Genomic DNA, 18,239 nt, shown 5'->3' with positions numbered 1-18,239 from the left:
GTGCAAAAATAAAAATAATATATTAAAAAGTGAGGTGGAGTTCATGGGTCAATATCCATTTAGGAATCGGATGGCAGAGGGGAAGAAGCTGTTCCTGAATCACTGAGTGTGTCTTCAGGCTTTTGTACTTCCTTCCTGGCGGTAACAATAAGAAGAGGACATGTCCTGGGTGATGGGGGTCCTTAATAATTGATGTCTCCTTTCTGAGGCACTGTTCCTTGAAGATGTCTTGGATACTACAGATACTACTACCGATGGTAGATGGAGCTGACTAATTTTATAACATTCTTAGCTTCTTTCGGACCTGTGCAGTAGTCCACCCTATACAGTGATGCAGCCTGTCAGAATGCTCTCCACGGTACAACTGTAGAAATTCTGGAGTGTTTTAGGTTACAACTGAAATCTCTTCAAACTCCTAATTAAATATAGTCGCTATCTTGCCTTCTACATCTGTAGCATGCTACTACCCATACTGGACCCCCTACAATTTGCCTACCAACAGAACTGTTCTACCAATGATGCCACAGCACTACAAACCGTCCTCACTCACCTGGAGCAGAGGGGTGCATACGTTAGAATGCTGTTCCTGGACTACAGTTCAGCATTCAACACCATAATTCCCCCCAGACTTGACAGGAAGCTGACTGATCTCGGCCTACACCCTACCTTGTGCAGCTAGATCCTAGACTTCCTATCAGATCGCCAACAGGTGGTAAGGATGGGCTCCCTCACCTCTGCCCCTCTGACCCTCAACACAGGTGCCCCCTCTCCTCCACTCCCTTTACACCCATGATTGTACTGCCACACACAGCTCCAATCTGCTGATCAAATTCACAGATGACATGACGCTGATTGGCCCTATTTCTAGTGGTGATGAGGAGAGATGCCAGGATAACAATCTCAATGTCCAAAAAGAGCTGATTGTGGATTATAGGGGGAAAGGAGACAGGCATGGCCCAATCAACATCAATGGGTCTGTAGTTGAGAGGGTGAGTAGTTTCAAGTTCCTCGGTATGCACATCACCAAGGATCTCACCTGGACTGTATACACCAGCTTTGTGACAAAAAAAAGCACAACAGAGTCTCTTACACCTTAGGTGACTGAAGTAATTTGGTATAGGCCCCCAAATCCTCAAGACCTTTTACAGGGGCATCATTGAGAGCAACCTGACTGGCTGTGTCACCACCTGGTATGGGAATTACACTGACCTTGATCACTGTGATTTCAGAAAGTGGTACGGACAGCCCAGAGCATCTGTGGATGTGAACTTCCCTCCATTGAGGACATTTACAGCAGCAGGTGCAGAAAGGCCTGGAAGATCACTCGGGACACCAGTCACCTCAACCATAAACTATTTCATCTGTTTCAGTCTGGCAAATGGTATCGCAGCTTTAAAGCCAGGATCAACTGGCTACGGGACAGCTTCTTCCTACAAGCCATTAGATTTTTAAATTCACATGTCTGTACATTGCGATGGAGTCATAACGCAAAGATTTTTACTCCCTCACCTTGTGGGATGGATGTAAGAATTAAATAAATTCTAATTCTAATTTTATAGCTGTATTGATATGTTGAGACAAGGTTAGATCCTCAGAGATCTTGACGCACAGGAACTTGAAGTTACTCATTTCTGATCCCTCTATGAAGACTGGTTTGTGTTCCCTCATCTTACCCTTCCTGAAGTCCTCAATAAGCTCTTACTGACATTGAGTGCAAGGTTGTTGCTGCGACACCACACAACTAGCTGGTATATCTCACTCCTGTATGCCTTCTTGTCTCCACCTGAGATTCAACCATCAATGGTTGTATCATCAGCAAATTTATAAAAAACAGAAACATAGAAAACCTACAGCAAAATACAGGCTCTTCAGCCCACCAAGCTGTGCCGTACATGTCCTAACCTTAGAACTACCTAGGCTTACACATAGCCCTCTATTTTTCTAAGCTCCATGATTCCATCCAGGAGTCTCTTAAAAGACCCTATCATTTCCGCCTCCATCACCACCGCTGACAGCCCATTCCACGCACTCACCACTCTCTGTGTAAAAAACTTACCCCTGACATCTCCTCTGTACTTACTCCCCAGCACCTTAAAATTATGCCCTCTTGTGCTAGCCATTTCAGCCCTGGGAAAAAGCCTCTGACTATCCACACAATCAATGCCTCTCATTATCTTGTACACCTCTATCAGGTCACCTCTCATCCTCCGTCGCTCCCAAGGAAAATAGGCCGAGTTCACTCAACCTATTCTCAATAAGGCATGCTCCCCAATCCAGGCAACATCCTTGTAAATCTCCTCTGCACCCATTCTATGGTGTAGAACTACATGTCCTTCCTGTAGTGAGGTGACCAGAACTGAGCACAGTACTCCAAGTGGGGTCTGACCAGGGTCCTATATAGCTGCAACATTACCTCTCTGCTCCTAAACTTTAATCCCACGATTGATGAAGGCCAATACACCGTATGCCTACTTAACCACAGAGTCAACCTGTGTAGCAGCTTTGAGTGTCCTATGGACTCGGACCCCAAGATCCCACTGATCCTCCACACTGACAAGAGTGTTGCCATTAATGCTATATTCTGCCATCATATTTGAACTACCAAAATGAACTGCTTCACACTTATCTGGGTTGAATTCCATTTGCCACTTCTCAGCCCAGTTTTGCATCCTATCAATGTCCCGCAGTAACCATACAGTCATGGATATAGAGGGAGTAAAGCAGTGGGCTAAGCACACACCCCTGAGGTGCCCCATTGTTGATCATCAGCCGGAGGCAATATTATTACCAATCCACAGAGATTGTGGTCTTCTGGTTAGGATTCAATTGCAGAGGGAGATACAGAGCAACACGCCCAAAGTGCTGGAGGAATTCAGCAGGCCAGGCAGCATCTATGGAAAAAAATTACAGTTGACGTTTCAGGCCGAAACCCTTTGGCAGAAACCCTGCTGCTTGGCCTGCTGAGTTCCTGCAGCATTTTGTGTGTGTTGCTTGGATTTCCAGCATCTGCAGATTTTCTCTTGTTTGGGAGCTTGTCAATCAGAACTGTGGGAATGATGGTATTAAACGCTGAGCTATAGTCAACGAACAGCAGCCTGACATACAGTAGGTGTTTGTATTGTCCAGGTGATGTAAGGCCCTGTGAAGAGCCATTGAGATTGCATCTGCTGTAGACCTATTGTGGTGTTAGGCAAATTGCAGTGGGTCCAGGTCCTTGATGAGGCAGGAGTGCAGGCTAGTCATGACCAACCTCTCAAAGCATTTCATCAGCCTAGACATGGGTGCTACTGGACGATAGTCACTACTCTTCTTGGACACTTGTACAATTGTTGTCCTTTTGAAGCTGTTAGGAACTCTTCATAGCAATGAGACATTGAAATTATCCTTGAATAATGCCACCATTTGGTTGGCACAAGCTTTCAGAGCCTTACCAGATACTCCATCGGGGCCTGCTCCATTGCGAGAGTTCACCCTCCTGAAAGAGCCTGACTGGCCCCTGAGACGGAGATCACAGGGTCACGGGGAGCTGCAGGGATCTTCACAGCTGTAGTTATATTCTCCCTTTCAAAATGGGCATAAAAGGCATTGAGTTCATCTGGTAGTGAAGCACGACTGCCATTCATGGTATTGGGTTTTGCTTTGTAGAAAGTAATGTCTTGCAACTCTGCCAGAGTTGACGTATATCCGATGTCGCCCCCAACCTCAGTCGGAGTAGTTTCTTCACTCTTGAACTGGCCCTCTGCAAGTCGTACCTGGTTGTTTGTATAGATCTGGGTCACCAGACTTAAATGCCACAGATCTAGCCCTCAGTAGATGACAAACCTCCTAGTTCATCCAGACGCAAGTATTTTAAACAGAGAACGGTGAGTGCAGTGGATACAGATGCTCTTGATAGTGACATGAATGATAGAAAAAGTGGAAGCTTATGCGGGAGAGAAGGGTTAGGTTAATCTCAGAATGGGTTAACAGTCTGGCACATTACTGTGGGACAAAGGATCTGTAACGTTCTACGTTTAATCTGCTCTCTGTTATTTGCTTTACCTTGTTCTACCTCGAAATGCTGCTGTAATAAATTGATATGTAGAAATGCTTTTCATTATACCTTGGTACAACCCCACCCAGCAAAATCCCAGTACTACAGAACCATCAACAGAACGCTCCAAGTGCCTCACCTCTGGGACAGAAAGGAGAGACATGCTCTGTGCTACCTAATACATGAAAGAGTGAAGTCTCTCCCTGTAAATTGAGATTAGCCTCTTTGATGGCATTCTTTAAATGTGCAGAATACTCAAAAACATGCTTGAGGATAGTGTCCATTTAATAAAATGTGTCCTGCTGAGAGGGTTCAATGTGTATTGAGGTGACTGAGTTATTGTCTTCTTCAATAGTTTATGACACCGTCAAACAACAGCCTCCTCACGTTTAGTTACCACTCTGTCATAAATGTGTTTTACATTTCATTTTCCAAATCAAGGTGATTTGGTGCACATCTCAATACTTTTAGTTCAAGTTCAAGTCACTTTTTATTGTCATTTCAACCATAACTGCTGGTACAGTACACAGTAAAGACGAGCCAACGTTTTTCAGGACCACGGTGCTACATGAAACAGTACAAAAACTAGACTGAACTACGTGAAACACAAAAAAACTACACTAGACTACAGACCTACCCAGGACTGCATAAAGTGCACGGAACAGTGCAGGCATTACAATAAATAATAAACAAGACAATAGGCACAGTAGAGGGCAGTAAGTTGGTGTCAGTCCAGACTCTGGGTATTGAGGAGTCTTATAGCCTGGGGGAAGAAACTGTTACATAGTCTGGTCGTGAGAGCCCGAATGCTTCGGAGCCTTTTCCCAGACGGAAGGAGGGAGAAGAGTTTGTATAAGGGGTGTGTGGGGTCCTTCATAATGCTGTTTTGCGGATGTAGTATGTGGTGTAAATGTCTGTAATGGCGGGAAGAGAGACCCTGATGATCTTCTCAGCTGACCTCACTATCCACTGCAGGGTCTTGCGATCCAAGATGGTGCAATTTCCGAACCAGGCAGTGATGCAGCTGCTCAGGATGCTCTCAATGCAACCCCTGTAGAATGTGATGAGGATGGGGGTGGGAGATGGACTTCCCTCAGCCTTCGCAGAAAGTAGAGATGCTACTGGGCTTTCTTTACTATGGAGCTGGTGTTGAGGGACCAGGTGAGATTCTCCGCCAGGTGAACACCAAGAAATTTGGTGCTCTTAACGATCTCTACCGAGGAGCCATCGATGTTCAGCGGGGAGTGGTCGCTCCGTGCCCTCCTGAAGTCAACAACCATCTGTTGTGTTTTGTTCACATTCAGAGACAGGTTGTTGGCTCTGCACCAGTCCATTAGCCGCTGCACCTCCTCTCTGTATGCTGACTCGTCGTTCTTGCTGATGAGACCCACCACGGTCGTGTCATCGGCGAACTTGATGATGTGGTTCGAGCTGTGTGTTACAGCACAGTCGTGGGTCAGCAGAGTGAACAGCAGTGGACTGAGCACACAGCCCTGGGGGGCCCCGTGCTCAGTGTGATGGTGTTGGAGATGCTGCTCCCGATCCGGACTGACTGAGGTCTCCCAGTCGGGAAGTCTAGGATCCAGTTGCAGAGGGAGGTGTTCAGGCCCAGTAGGCTCAGCTTTTCAATCAGTTTCTGAGGGATGATTGTGTTGAATGCTGAACTGAAGTCTATGAACAGCATTCGAACGTATGTTCACTCTTCTTGCCGTAAGTCCCAGAAAGCCATTTAGACATTCCAATTGGTTAACATCTCCATGGAACCACAAATCTAGATCAGTGCATAAATTGACAGAAGATCCTCCTGAGCCACGGAAGAGTGAGGGGGGGGGAGATGAGTCGGCATAAGGGTTCGGGGAGACGAGTCGGCACACGGGTTCGGGGGGACGAGTCGGCACACGGGTTCGGGGGACGAGTCGGCACACGGGTTCGGGAGACGAGTCGGCACACGGGTTCGGTGGAGATGTGTTGGCGCACGGGTTTGGGGGGACGAGTCGGCACATGGGTTCGGGAGACGAGTCGGCACACGGGTTCGGGGAGACGAGTCGGCACACGGGTTCGGTGGAGATGTGTTGGCGCACGGGTTCGGGGGGACGAGTCGGCACACGGGTTCGGGGGGACGAGTCGGCACACGGGTTTGGGGGGATGAGTCGGCACTCGGGTTCGGGAGACGAGTCGGCACACGGGTTCGGGGGGACGAGTCGGCACACGGGTTTGGGGGGATGAGTCGGCACACGGGTTCGGGAGACGAGTCGGCACACGGGTTCGGGGGACGAGTCGGCACACGGGTTCGGGGGACGAGTCGGCACTCGGGTTCGGGAGACGAGTCGGCAAACGGGTTCGGGGGACGAGTCGGCACACGGGTTCGGGGGACGAGTCGGCACACGGGTTTGGGGGACCAGTCGGCACACGGGTTCGGGAGACGAGTCGGCACAAGGGTTCGGGGGACGACTCGGCACACGGGTTCGGGGGGACGAGTCGGCACACGGGTTTGGTGGACCAGTCGGCACACGGGTTCGGGGGACGAGTCGGCACACGGGTTCGGGAGACGAGTCGGCACACGGGTTCCGGAGGACAAGTCGGCACACGGGTTCAGGGGAGATGTGTTGGCGCACGGGTTTGGGGGGAGGAGTCGGCACACGGGTTCCGGAGGACGAGTCGGCACACGGGTTCAGGGGAGATGTGTTGGCGCACGGGTTCGGGGGACGAGTCGGCACACGGGTTCGGGGGACGAGTCGGCACACGGGTTCGGGAGACGAGTCGGCACACGGGTTCGGGAGACGAGTCGGCACACGGGTTCGGGGGACGAGTCGGCACACGGGTTTGGTGGACCAGTCGGCACACGGGTTCGGGGGACGAGTCGGCACACGGGTTCGGGAGACGAGTCGGCACACGGGTTCGGGAGACGAGTCGGCACACGGGTTCGGGGGACGAGTCGGCACACGGGTTCGGGAGACGAGTCGGCACACGGGTTTGGTGGACCAGTCGGCACACGGGTTCGGGGGACGAGTCGGCACACGGGTTCGGAAGACGAGTCGGCACACGGGTTCCGGAGGACAAGTCGGCACACGGGTTCAGGGGAGATGTGTTGGCGCACAGGTTTGGGGGGAGGAGTCGGCACACGGGTTCCGGAGGACGAGTCGGCACACGGGTTCAGGGGAGATGTGTTGGCGCACGGGTTCGGGGGACGAGTCGGCACATGGGTTCGGGGGACGAGTCGGCACACGGGTTCGGGGGACGAGTCGGCACATGTGTTCGGCGAGACGAGTCGGCACACGGGTTCAGGAGACGAGTCGGCACACGGGTTCGGGGAGACGAGTCGGCACACGGGTTCGGTGGAGATGTGTTGGCGCACGGGTTCGGGGGACGAGTCGGCACACGGGTTCAGGGGAGATGTGTTGGCGCACGGGTTCGGGGGACGAGTCGGCACACGGGTTCGGGGGGACGAGTCGGCACACGGGTTCGGGGGGACGAGTCGGCACACGGGTTCGGGGGGACGAGTCGGCACACGGGTTTGGGGGGATGAGTCGGCACACGGGTTCGGGGAGACGAGTCGGCACACGGGTCCAGGGGGACGAGTCGGCACTCGGGTTCGGGAGACGAGTCGGCAAAAGGGTTCGGGGGACGAGTCGGCACACGGGTTCGGGGGACGAGTCGGCACACGGGTTCGGGGGACCAGTCGGCACACGGGTTCGGGAGACGAGTCGGCACAAGGGTTCGGGGGACGACTCGGCACACGGGTTCGGGAGACGAGTCGGCACACGGGTTTGGTGGACCAGTCGGCACACGGGTTCGGGAGACGAGTCGGCACACGGGTTCGGGGGAGGAGTCGGGACACGGGTTCGGGAGATGTGTTGGCGCACGGGTTCGGGGGACGAGTCGGCACACGGGTTCAGGGGAGATGTGTTGGCGCACGGGTTTGGGGGGAGGAGTCGGCACACGGGTTCCGGAGGACGAGTCGGCACACGGGTTCAGGGGAGATGTGTTGGCGCACGGGTTCGGGGGACGAGTCGGCACTCGGGTTCGGGGGACGAGTCGGCAAACGGGTTCGGGGGGACGAGTCGGCACACGGGTTCGGGGGACGAGTCGGCACACGGGTTCGGGGGACGAGTCGGCACACGTGTTCGGCGAGACGAGTCGGCACACGGGTTTGGGAGACGAGTCGGCACACGGGTTCGGGAGACGAGTCGGCACAAGGGTTCGGGGGAAGACTCGACACACGGGTTCGGGAGACGAGTCGGCACACGGGTTTGGTGGACCAGTCGGCACACGGGTTCGGGAGACGAGTCGGCACACGTGTTCGGGGGGTCGAGTCGGCACACGGGTTCGGGGGAGGAGTCGGGACACGGGTTCGGGAGATGTGTTGGCGCACGGGTTCGGGGGACGAGTCGGCACACGGGTTCAGGGGAGATGTGTTGGCGCACGGGTTCGGGGGACGAGTCGGCACACGGGTTCGGGGGGACGAGTCGGCACACGGGTTCGGGGGGACGAGTCGGCACACGGGTTCGGGGGGACGAGTCGGCACACGGGTTCGGTGGAGATGTGTTGGCGCACGGGTTCGGGGGACGAGTCGGCACACGGGTTCAGGGGAGATGTGTTGGCGCACGGGTTCGGGGGACGAGTCGGCACACGGGTTCGGGGGGACGAGTCGGCACACGGGTTCGGGGGGACGAGTCGGCACACGGGTTCGGGGAGATGAGTCGGCACACGGGTTCGGGGAGACGAGTCGGCACACGGGTTCGGTGGAGATGTGTTGGCGCACGGGTTCGGGGGACGAGTCGGCACACGGGTTCAGGGGAGACGTGTTGGCGCACGGGTTCGGGGAGATGAGTCGGCACACGGGTTCGGGGAGACGAATCGGCACACGGGTTCGGGGAGACGAGTCGGCACACGGGTTCCGGAGGACGAGTCGGCACTCGGGTTCGGGAGACGAGTCGGCACACAGGTTCGGGGGGACGAGTCGGCACACGGGTTTGGGGGGATGAGTCGGCACACGGGTTCGGGGAGACGAGTCGGCACACGGGTTCGGGGGGACGAGTCGGCACTCGGGTTCGGGAGACGAGTCGGCAAACGGGTTCGGGGGACGAGTCGGCACACGGGTTCGGGGGACGAGTCGGCACACGGGTTTGGGGGACCAGTCGGCAAACGGGTTCGGGGGACGAGTCGGCACACGGGTTCGGGGGGACGAGTCGGCACTCGGGTTCGGGAGACGAGTCGGCAAACGGGTTCGGGGGACGAGTCGGCACACGGGTTCGGGGGACGAGTCGGCACAAGGGTTCGGGGGGACGAGTCGGCACACGGGTTCGGGGGGACGAGTCGGCACACGGGTTTGGGGGGATGAGTCGGCACTCTGGTTCGGGAGACGAGTCGGCACACGGGTTCGGGGGGACGAGTCGGCACACGGGTTTGGGGGGATGAGTCGGCACACGGGTTCGGGAGACGAGTCGGCACACGGGTTCGGGGGACGAGTCGGCACACGGGTTCGGGGGACGAGTCGGCACTCGGGTTCGGGAGACGAGTCGGCAAACGGGTTCGGGGGACGAGTCGGCACACGGGTTCGGGGGACGAGTCGGCACACGGGTTTGGGGGACCAGTCGGCACACGGGTTCGGGAGACGAGTCGGGACACGGGTTCGGGGGACGAGTCGGCACACGGGTTCGGGGGACCAGTCGGCACACGGGTTCGGGAGACGAGTCGGCACAAGGGTTCGGGGGACGACTCGGCACACGGGTTCGGGAGACGAGTCGGCACACGGGTTTGGTGGACCAGTCGGCACACGGGTTCGGGAGACGAGTCGGCACACGGGTTCGGGGGAGGAGTCGGGACACGGGTTCGGGAGATGTGTTGGCGCACGGGTTCGGGGGACGAGTCGGCACACGGGTTCAGGGGAGATGTGTTGGCGCACGGGTTTGGGGGGAGGAGTCGGCACACGGGTTCCGGAGGACGAGTCGGCACACGGGTTCAGGGGAGATGTGTTGGCGCACGGGTTCGGGGGACGAGTCGGCACTCGGGTTCGGGGGACGAGTCGGCAAACGGGTTCGGGGGGACGAGTCGGCACACGGGTTCGGGGGACGAGTCGGCACACGGGTTCGGGGGACGAGTCGGCACACGTGTTCGGCGAGACGAGTCGGCACACGGGTTTGGGAGACGAGTCGGCACACGGGTTCGGGAGACGAGTCGGCACAAGGGTTCGGGGGAAGACTCGACACACGGGTTCGGGAGACGAGTCGGCACACGGGTTTGGTGGACCAGTCGGCACACGGGTTCGGGAGACGAGTCGGCACACGTGTTCGGGGGGTCGAGTCGGCACACGGGTTCGGGGGAGGAGTCGGGACACGGGTTCGGGAGATGTGTTGGCGCACGGGTTCGGGGGACGAGTCGGCTCACGGGTTCAGGGGAGATGTGTTGGCGCACGGGTTCGGGGGACGAGTCGGCACACGGGTTCGGGGGGACGAGTCGGCACACGGGTTCGGGGGGACGAGTCGGCACACGGGTTCGGGGGGACGAGTCGGCACACGGGTTCGGTGGAGATGTGTTGGCGCACGGGTTCGGGGGACGAGTCGGCACACGGGTTCAGGGGAGATGTGTTGGCGCACGGGTTCGGGGGACGAGTCGGCACACGGGTTCGGGGGGACGAGTCGGCACACGGGTTCGGGGGGGACGAGTCGGCACACGGGTTCGGGGAGATGAGTCGGCACACGGGTTCGGGGAGACGAGTCGGCACACGGGTTCGGTGGAGATGTGTTGGCGCACGGGTTCGGGGGACGAGTCGGCACACGGGTTCAGGGGAGACGTGTTGGCGCACGGGTTCGGGGAGATGAGTCGGCACACGGGTTCGGGGAGACGAATCGGCACACGGGTTCGGGGAGACGAGTCGGCACACGGGTTCCGGAGGACGAGTCGGCACTCGGGTTCGGGAGACGAGTCGGCACACAGGTTCGGGGGGACGAGTCGGCACACGGGTTTGGGGGGATGAGTCGGCACACGGGTTCGGGGAGACGAGTCGGCACACGGGTTCGGGGGGACGAGTCGGCACTCGGGTTCGGGAGACGAGTCGGCAAACGGGTTCGGGGGACGAGTCGGCACACGGGTTCGGGGGACGAGTCGGCACACGGGTTTGGGGGACCAGTCGGCAAACGGGTTCGGGGGACGAGTCGGCACACGGGTTCGGGGGGACGAGTCGGCACTCGGGTTCGGGAGACGAGTCGGCAAACGGGTTCGGGGGACGAGTCGGCACACGGGTTCGGGGGACGAGTCGGCACAAGGGTTCGGGGGGACGAGTCGGCACACGGGTTCGGGGGGACGAGTCGGCACACGGGTTTGGGGGGATGAGTCGGCACTCTGGTTCGGGAGACGAGTCGGCACACGGGTTCGGGGGGACGAGTCGGCACACGGGTTTGGGGGGATGAGTCGGCACACGGGTTCGGGAGACGAGTCGGCACACGGGTTCGGGGGACGAGTCGGCACACGGGTTCGGGGGACGAGTCGGCACTCGGGTTCGGGAGACGAGTCGGCAAACGGGTTCGGGGGACGAGTCGGCACACGGGTTCGGGGGACGAGTCGGCACACGGGTTTGGGGGACCAGTCGGCACACGGGTTCGGGAGACGAGTCGGCACAAGGGTTCGGGGGACGACTCGGCACACGGGTTCGGGGGGACGAGTCGGCACACGGGTTTGGTGGACCAGTCGGCACACGGGTTCGGGGGACGAGTCGGCACACGGGTTCGGGAGACGAGTCGGCACACGGGTTCCGGAGGACAAGTCGGCACACGGGTTCAGGGGAGATGTGTTGGCGCACGGGTTTGGGGGGAGGAGTCGGCACACGGGTTCCGGAGGACGAGTCGGCACACGGGTTCAGGGGAGATGTGTTGGCACACGGGTTCGGGGGACGAGTCGGCACACGGGTTCGGGGGACGAGTCGGCACACGGGTTCGGGAGACGAGTCGGCACACGGGTTCGGGAGACGAGTCGGCACACGGGTTCGGGGGACGAGTCGGCACACGGGTTTGGTGGACCAGTCGGCACACGGGTTCGGGGGACGAGTCGGCACACGGGTTCGGGAGACGAGTCGGCACACGGGTTCGGGGGACGAGTCGGCACACGGGTTCGGGAGACGAGTCGGCACACGGGTTCGGTGGACCAGTCGGCACACGGGTTCGGGGGACGAGTCGGCACACGGGTTCGGGAGACGAGTCGGCACACGGGTTCCGGAGGACGAGTCGGCACACGGGTTCAGGGGAGATGTGTTGGCGCACGGGTTCGGGGGACGAGTCGGCACATGGGTTCGGGGGACAAGTCGGCACACGGGTTCGGGGGACGAGTCGGCACATGTGTTCGGCGAGACGAGTCGGCACACGGGTTCAGGAGACGAGTCGGCACACGGGTTCGGGGAGACGAGTCGGCACACGGGTTCGGTGGAGATGTGTTGGCGCACGGGTTCGGGGGACGAGTCGGCACACGGGTTCAGGGGAGATGTGTTGGCGCACGGGTTCGGGGGACGAGTCGGCACACGGGTTCGGGGGGACGAGTCGGCACACGGGTTCGGGGGGACGAGTCGGCACACGGGTTTGGGGGGATGAGTCGGCACACGGGTTTGGGGGGATGAGTCGGCACACGGGTTCGGGGAGACGAGTCGGCACACGGGTTCGGGGAGATGAGTCGGCACACGGGTTCGGGGAGACGAGTCGGCACACGGGTTCCGGAGGACGAGTCGGCACTCGGGTTCGGGAGACGAGTCGGCACACAGGTTCGGGGGGACGAGTCGGCACACGAGTTTGGGGGGATGAGTCGGCACACGGGTTCGGGGAGACGAGTCGGCACACGGGTCCAGGGGGACGAGTCGGCACTCGGGTTCGGGAGACGAGTCGGCAAAAGGGTTCGGGGGACGAGTCGGCACACGGGTTCGGGGGACCAGTCGGCACACGGGTTCGGGAGACGAGTCGGCACAAGGGTTCGGGGGACGACTCGGCACACGGGTTCGGGAGACGAGTCGGCACACGGGTTTGGTGGACCAGTCGGCACACGGGTTCGGGAGACGAGTCGGCACACGGGTTCGGGGGAGGAGTCGGGACACGGGTTCGGGAGATGTGTTGGCGCACGGGTTCGGGGGACGAGTCGGCACACGGGTTCAGGGGAGATGTGTTGGCGCACGGGTTCGGGGGACGAGTCGGCACACGGGTTCCGGAGGACGAGTCGGCACACGGGTTCGGGGAGACGAGTCGGCACACGGGTTCGGGAGACGAGTCGGCACACGGGTTCCGGAGGACAAGTCGGCACACGGGTTCAGGGGAGATGTGTTGGCGCACGGGTTTGGGGGGAGGAGTCGGCACACGGGTTCCGGAGGACGAGTCGGCACACGGGTTCAGGGGAGATGTGTTGGCGCACGGGTTCGGGGGACGAGTCGGCACTCGGGTTCGGGGGACGAGTCGGCAAACGGGTTCGGGGGGACGAGTCGGCACACGGGTTCGGGGGACGAGTCGGCACACGGGTTCGGGGGACGAGTCGGCACACGTGTTCGGCGAGACGAGTCGGCACACGGGTTTGGGAGACGAGTTGGCACACGGGTTCGGGGAGACGAGTCGGCACACGGGTTCCGGAGGACGAGTCGGCACTCGGGTTCGGGAGACGAGTCGGCACACAGGTTCGGGGGGACGAGTCGGCACACGGGTTTGGGGGGATGAGTAGGCACACGGGTTCGGGGAGACGAGTCGGCACACGGGTTCGGGGGGACGAGTCGGCACTCGGGTTCGGGAGACGAGTCGGCAAACGGGTTCGGGGGACGAGTCGGCACACGGGTTCGGGGGACGAGTCGGCACACGGGTTTGGGGGACCAGTCGGCAAACGGGTTCGGGGGACGAGTCGGCACACGGGTTCGGGGGGACGAGTCGGCACTCGGGTTCGGGAGACGAGTCGGCAAACGGGTTCGGGGGATGAGTCGGCACACGGGTTCGGGGGACGAGTCGGCACAAGGGTTCGGGGGACGACTCGGCACACGGGTTCGGGAGACGACTCGGCACTCGGGTTCGGGAGACGAGTCGGCAAACGGGTTCGGGGGACGAGTCGGCACACGGGTTCGGGGGACGAGTCGGCACACGGGTTTGGGGGACCAGTCGGCACACGGGTTCGGGAGACGAGTCGGCACAAGGGTTCGGGGGACGACTCGGCACACGGGTTCGGGGGGACGAGTCGGCACACGGGTTTGGTGGACCAGTCGGCACACGGGTTCGGGGGACGAGTCGGCACACGGGTTCGGGAGACGAGTCGGCACACGGGTTCCGGAGGACAAGTCGGCACACGGGTTCAGGGGAGATGTGTTGGCGCACGGGTTTGGGGGGAGGAGTCGGCACACGGGTTCCGGAGGACGAGTCGGCACACGGGTTCAGGGGAGATGTGTTGGCGCACGGGTTCGGGGGACGAGTCGGCACACGGGTTCGGGGGACGAGTCGGCACACGGGTTCGGGAGACGAGTCGGCACACGGGTTCGGGAGACGAGTCGGCACACGGGTTCGGGGGACGAGTCGGCACACGGGTTTGGTGGACCAGTCGGCACACGGGTTCGGGGGACGAGTTGGCACACGGGTTCGGGAGACGAGTCGGCACACGGGTTCGGGAGACGAGTCAGCACACGGGTTCGGGGGACGAGTCGGCACACGGGTTCGGGAGACGAGTCGGCACACGGGTTTGGTGGACCAGTCGGCACACGGGTTCGGGGGACGAGTCGGCACACGGGTTCGGGAGACGAGTCGGCACACGGTTTCCGGAGGACAAGTCGGCACACGGGTTCAGGGGAGATGTGTTGGCGCACGGGTTTGGGGGGAGGAGTCGGCACACGGGTTCCGGAGGACGAGTCGGCACACGGGTTCAGGGGAGATGTGTTGGCGCACGGGTTCGGGGGACGAGTCGGCACATGGGTTCGGGGGACGAGTCGGCACTCGGGTTCAGGAGACGAGTCGGCACACGGGTTCGGGGAGACGAATCGGCACACGGGTTCGGGGAGACGAGTCGGCACACGGGTTCCGGAGGACGAGTCGGCACTCGGGTTCGGGAGACGAGTCGGCACACAGGTTCGGGGGGACGAGTCGGCACACGGGTTTGGGGGGATGAGTCGGCACACGGGTTCGGGGAGACGAGTCGGCACACGGGTTCGGGGGGACGAGTCGGCACTCGGGTTCGGGAGACGAGTCGGCAAACGGGTTCGGGGGACGAGTCGGCACACGGGTTCGGGGGACGAGTCGGCACACGGGTTTGGGGGACCAGTCGGCAAACGGGTTCGGGGGACGAGTCGGCACACGGGTTCGGGGGGACGAGTCGGCACTCGAGTTCGGGAGACGAGTCGGCAAACGGGTTCGGGGGACGAGTCGGCACACGGGTTCGGGGGACGAGTCGGCACAAGGGTTCGGGGGACGACTCGGCACACGGGTTCGGGAGACGACTCGGCACACGGGTTCGGGAGACGAGTCGGCACACGGGTTTGGTGGACCAGTTGGCACACGGGTTCGGGAGACGAGTCGGCACACGTGTTCGGGGGGTCGAGTCGGCACACGGGTTCGGGGGAGGAGTCGGGACACGGGTTCGGGAGATGTGTTGGCGCACGGGTTCGGGGGACGAGTCGGCACACGGGTTCAGGGGAGATGTGTTGGCGCACGGGTTCGGGGAGACGAGTCGGCACACGGGTTCCGGAGGACGAGTCGGCACACGGGTTCGGGGAGACGAGTCGGCACAAGGGTTCGGGAGGACGAGTCGGCACTCGGGTTCGGGAGGACGAGTCGGCACACGGGTTTGGGGGACGAGTCGGCACTCGGGTTCGGGAGGACGAGTCGGCACAAGGGTTCGGGGAGACGAGTCGGCACTCGGGTTCGGGAGACGAGTCGGCAAACGGGTTCGGGGGACGAGTCGGCACACGGGTTCGGGGGACGAGTCGGCACACGGGTTTGGGGGACCAGTCGGCACACGGGTTCGGGAGACGAGTCGGCACAAGGGTTCGGGGGAACGACTCGGCACACGGGTTCGGGAGACGAGTCGGCACACGGGTTTGGTGGACCAGTCGGCACAAGGGTTCGGGGGACGACTCGGCACACGGGTTCGGGGGGTCGAGTCGGCACACGTGTTTGGTGGACCAGTCGGCACACGGGTTCGGGGGAGGAGTCGGCACACGTGTTCGGGGGGTCGAGTCGGCACACGGGTTCGGGGGAGGAGTCGGGACACGGGTTCGGGAGATGTGTTGGCGCACGGGTTCGGGGGACGAGTCGGCACACGGGTTCAGGGGAGATGTGTTGGCGCACGGGTTCGGGGAGACGAGTCGGCACACGGGTTCCGGAGGACGAGTCGTACACGGGTTCGGGGAGACGAGTCGGCACAAGGGTTCGGGGAGACGAGTCGGCACACGGGTTCGGGGGAGGAGTCGGCACACGTGTTTGGCTAACATGGCACAAAGGTTCTAGGAGTGAGCTGTCATGTTGATTACAGAAAAACAATTGGAATGTTATCCAGAACGATCTACCAATTCCACCCTGTTCCTGAGCAACATAAAAGTTTCAACATGATGAGAAGAATCCAATAGACAATAGGTGCAGGAATAGGCTGTTCGGCCCTTTGAGCCAGCACTGCCATTCAATGTGATCATGGGTGATCAAGTCAGGTCAAGTCAAGTCGCTTTTTATTGTCATTCTGACCATAACTGCTGGTACAGTACTCAGTAAAAACGAGACAATGTTTTTCAGAACCATGGTGCTATATGAACAATACAAAATCTACACTGAACTACGTAAACCAACACAAAAACTACACTAGACTACAGACCTACCCAGGACTGCATAAAGTACACAGAACAGTGCAGGCATTACAATAAATAACAAACAAGACAATAGGCACAGCAGAGGTCAGTAGGTTGGTAGTCCGATGGTTTGGGGGAAAATCTGTTACATAAATAATCAGCTGAATGGCGGCGCCTGGGATTCCGTCCATTTCTGTACTCTCACTGAGTATTTTGATGCCACAGATGTAGTTAATTTCATGTCCATTTGAGAGCAGAATGGGTGGGAGGGCTGGCTTTTTTCCTGGCACGGACTCCTGCCCGCTCGCCTCGACTCCGCTTCCTCACACACTGCCTACGACATCCCCAACTCCGGCCACTGCATCAAGCAACTCCAAGGACTGCAGGCCCGATTCCCTCAGCAAGCCGAGGTCGCGCAATCTACCCAGCAGATTTTCATGAAGGTTTGTCTTTGGGCGACCTCTGTATTGTAGCAGTATCTGGTAGTCGCTCTGTTATCCATTGCCCTAAACCCTGATTGTACCTTAAAATAAAATTTCAATTTAAGATTAAATTTAAAAAACTAATTTAAAGTAGCACCAGATCCGAAAGGCCACTGCTGCTGTGTGCCGCACCGCCTATTGGATCATCCACAGTCAGTACCCTGTTCCTGCCTTCTCCCCATATCCCTTGACTCCGCTATCTTTCAGAGCTCTATCTAACTCTTTCTTGAAAGCATCCAGAGAATTGGCCTCCTCTGCTTTCCGAGGCAGAGCATTCCATAGATCCACAACTCTCTGGGTGAAAAAGTTTTTCCTTAACTCCATTCTAAATGGCCTACCCCTTATTCTTAAACTGTGGCCTCTGGTTCTGGACTCCCCCAACATCGGGAACATGTTTCCTGCCTTTAGCGTGTCCAATCCCTTAATAATCTTATATGTTTCAGTCAGATCCCCTCTCATCCTTCTAAATTCCAGTGTATACAAGCCCAGTCACTCCAATCCTTCAACATACAACAGTCCGGCCATCTCAGGAATCAACCTTGTGAACCTACGCTGCACTCCCTCAATAGCCTTCGGCATTGCAGCTGAATAAACAGGAGGCTTTGAGCTCAGGAGCTGTGAGGTAATGTCGCAGCTCTATAAAATCCTGGCTAGACCACAATAGGAGTATTGTGTTCAGTTCTGGCTGCCTCAGTATAGGACAAATGTGGAAGCTTTAGAGAGGGTGCAGAGGAGATGTACCAGGATACTGATTAGAGAGTATGAAGTTACTTTGAGCGAGCTAGGGCTTTTCTTTGGAGCAAAGGAGGATAAGAGTAACTTGATAGAAGTGTACAAGATGATCACAGGCATAGGTCAAGTGGTTACCCAGATACTTTATCCCAGGGAGGAAATGGCTAATACAAGGGATCATAATTTTAAGGTGTTTAGAGGAAAGTATAGGGGGAGGGTG

At 58.8% G+C, this 18,239-nt stretch overlaps 1 protein-coding gene across 1 annotated transcript in view; it reads right to left on the bottom strand.

The window, feature by feature from the left end:
* LOC132403372 (uncharacterized) overlaps positions 1 to 16,457 on the bottom strand; it is a 122,616-nt gene extending 106,159 nt beyond the window's left edge. The window contains exons 1-3 of the mRNA XM_059986789.1: positions 15,728 to 16,457; positions 14,660 to 15,346; positions 13,544 to 14,191 (exon numbers count right to left, since the gene is read on the bottom strand). Coding sequence (XP_059842772.1) covers positions 13,544 to 14,191; positions 14,660 to 15,346; positions 15,728 to 16,457 — 2,065 coding nt within the window. The remainder of the gene's footprint in view (positions 1 to 13,543; positions 14,192 to 14,659; positions 15,347 to 15,727) is intronic.
* Positions 16,458 to 18,239: the final 1,782 nt, after the last annotated feature.

The sequence above is a fragment of the Hypanus sabinus genome, chromosome 13 (genome assembly GCF_030144855.1).
Source record: "Hypanus sabinus isolate sHypSab1 chromosome 13, sHypSab1.hap1, whole genome shotgun sequence".
NCBI lineage: Eukaryota > Metazoa > Chordata > Chondrichthyes > Myliobatiformes > Dasyatidae > Hypanus > Hypanus sabinus.
Note: the sequence above shows the minus strand (reverse complement) of the source record. Positions and strands in the feature narration are given on the sequence as shown.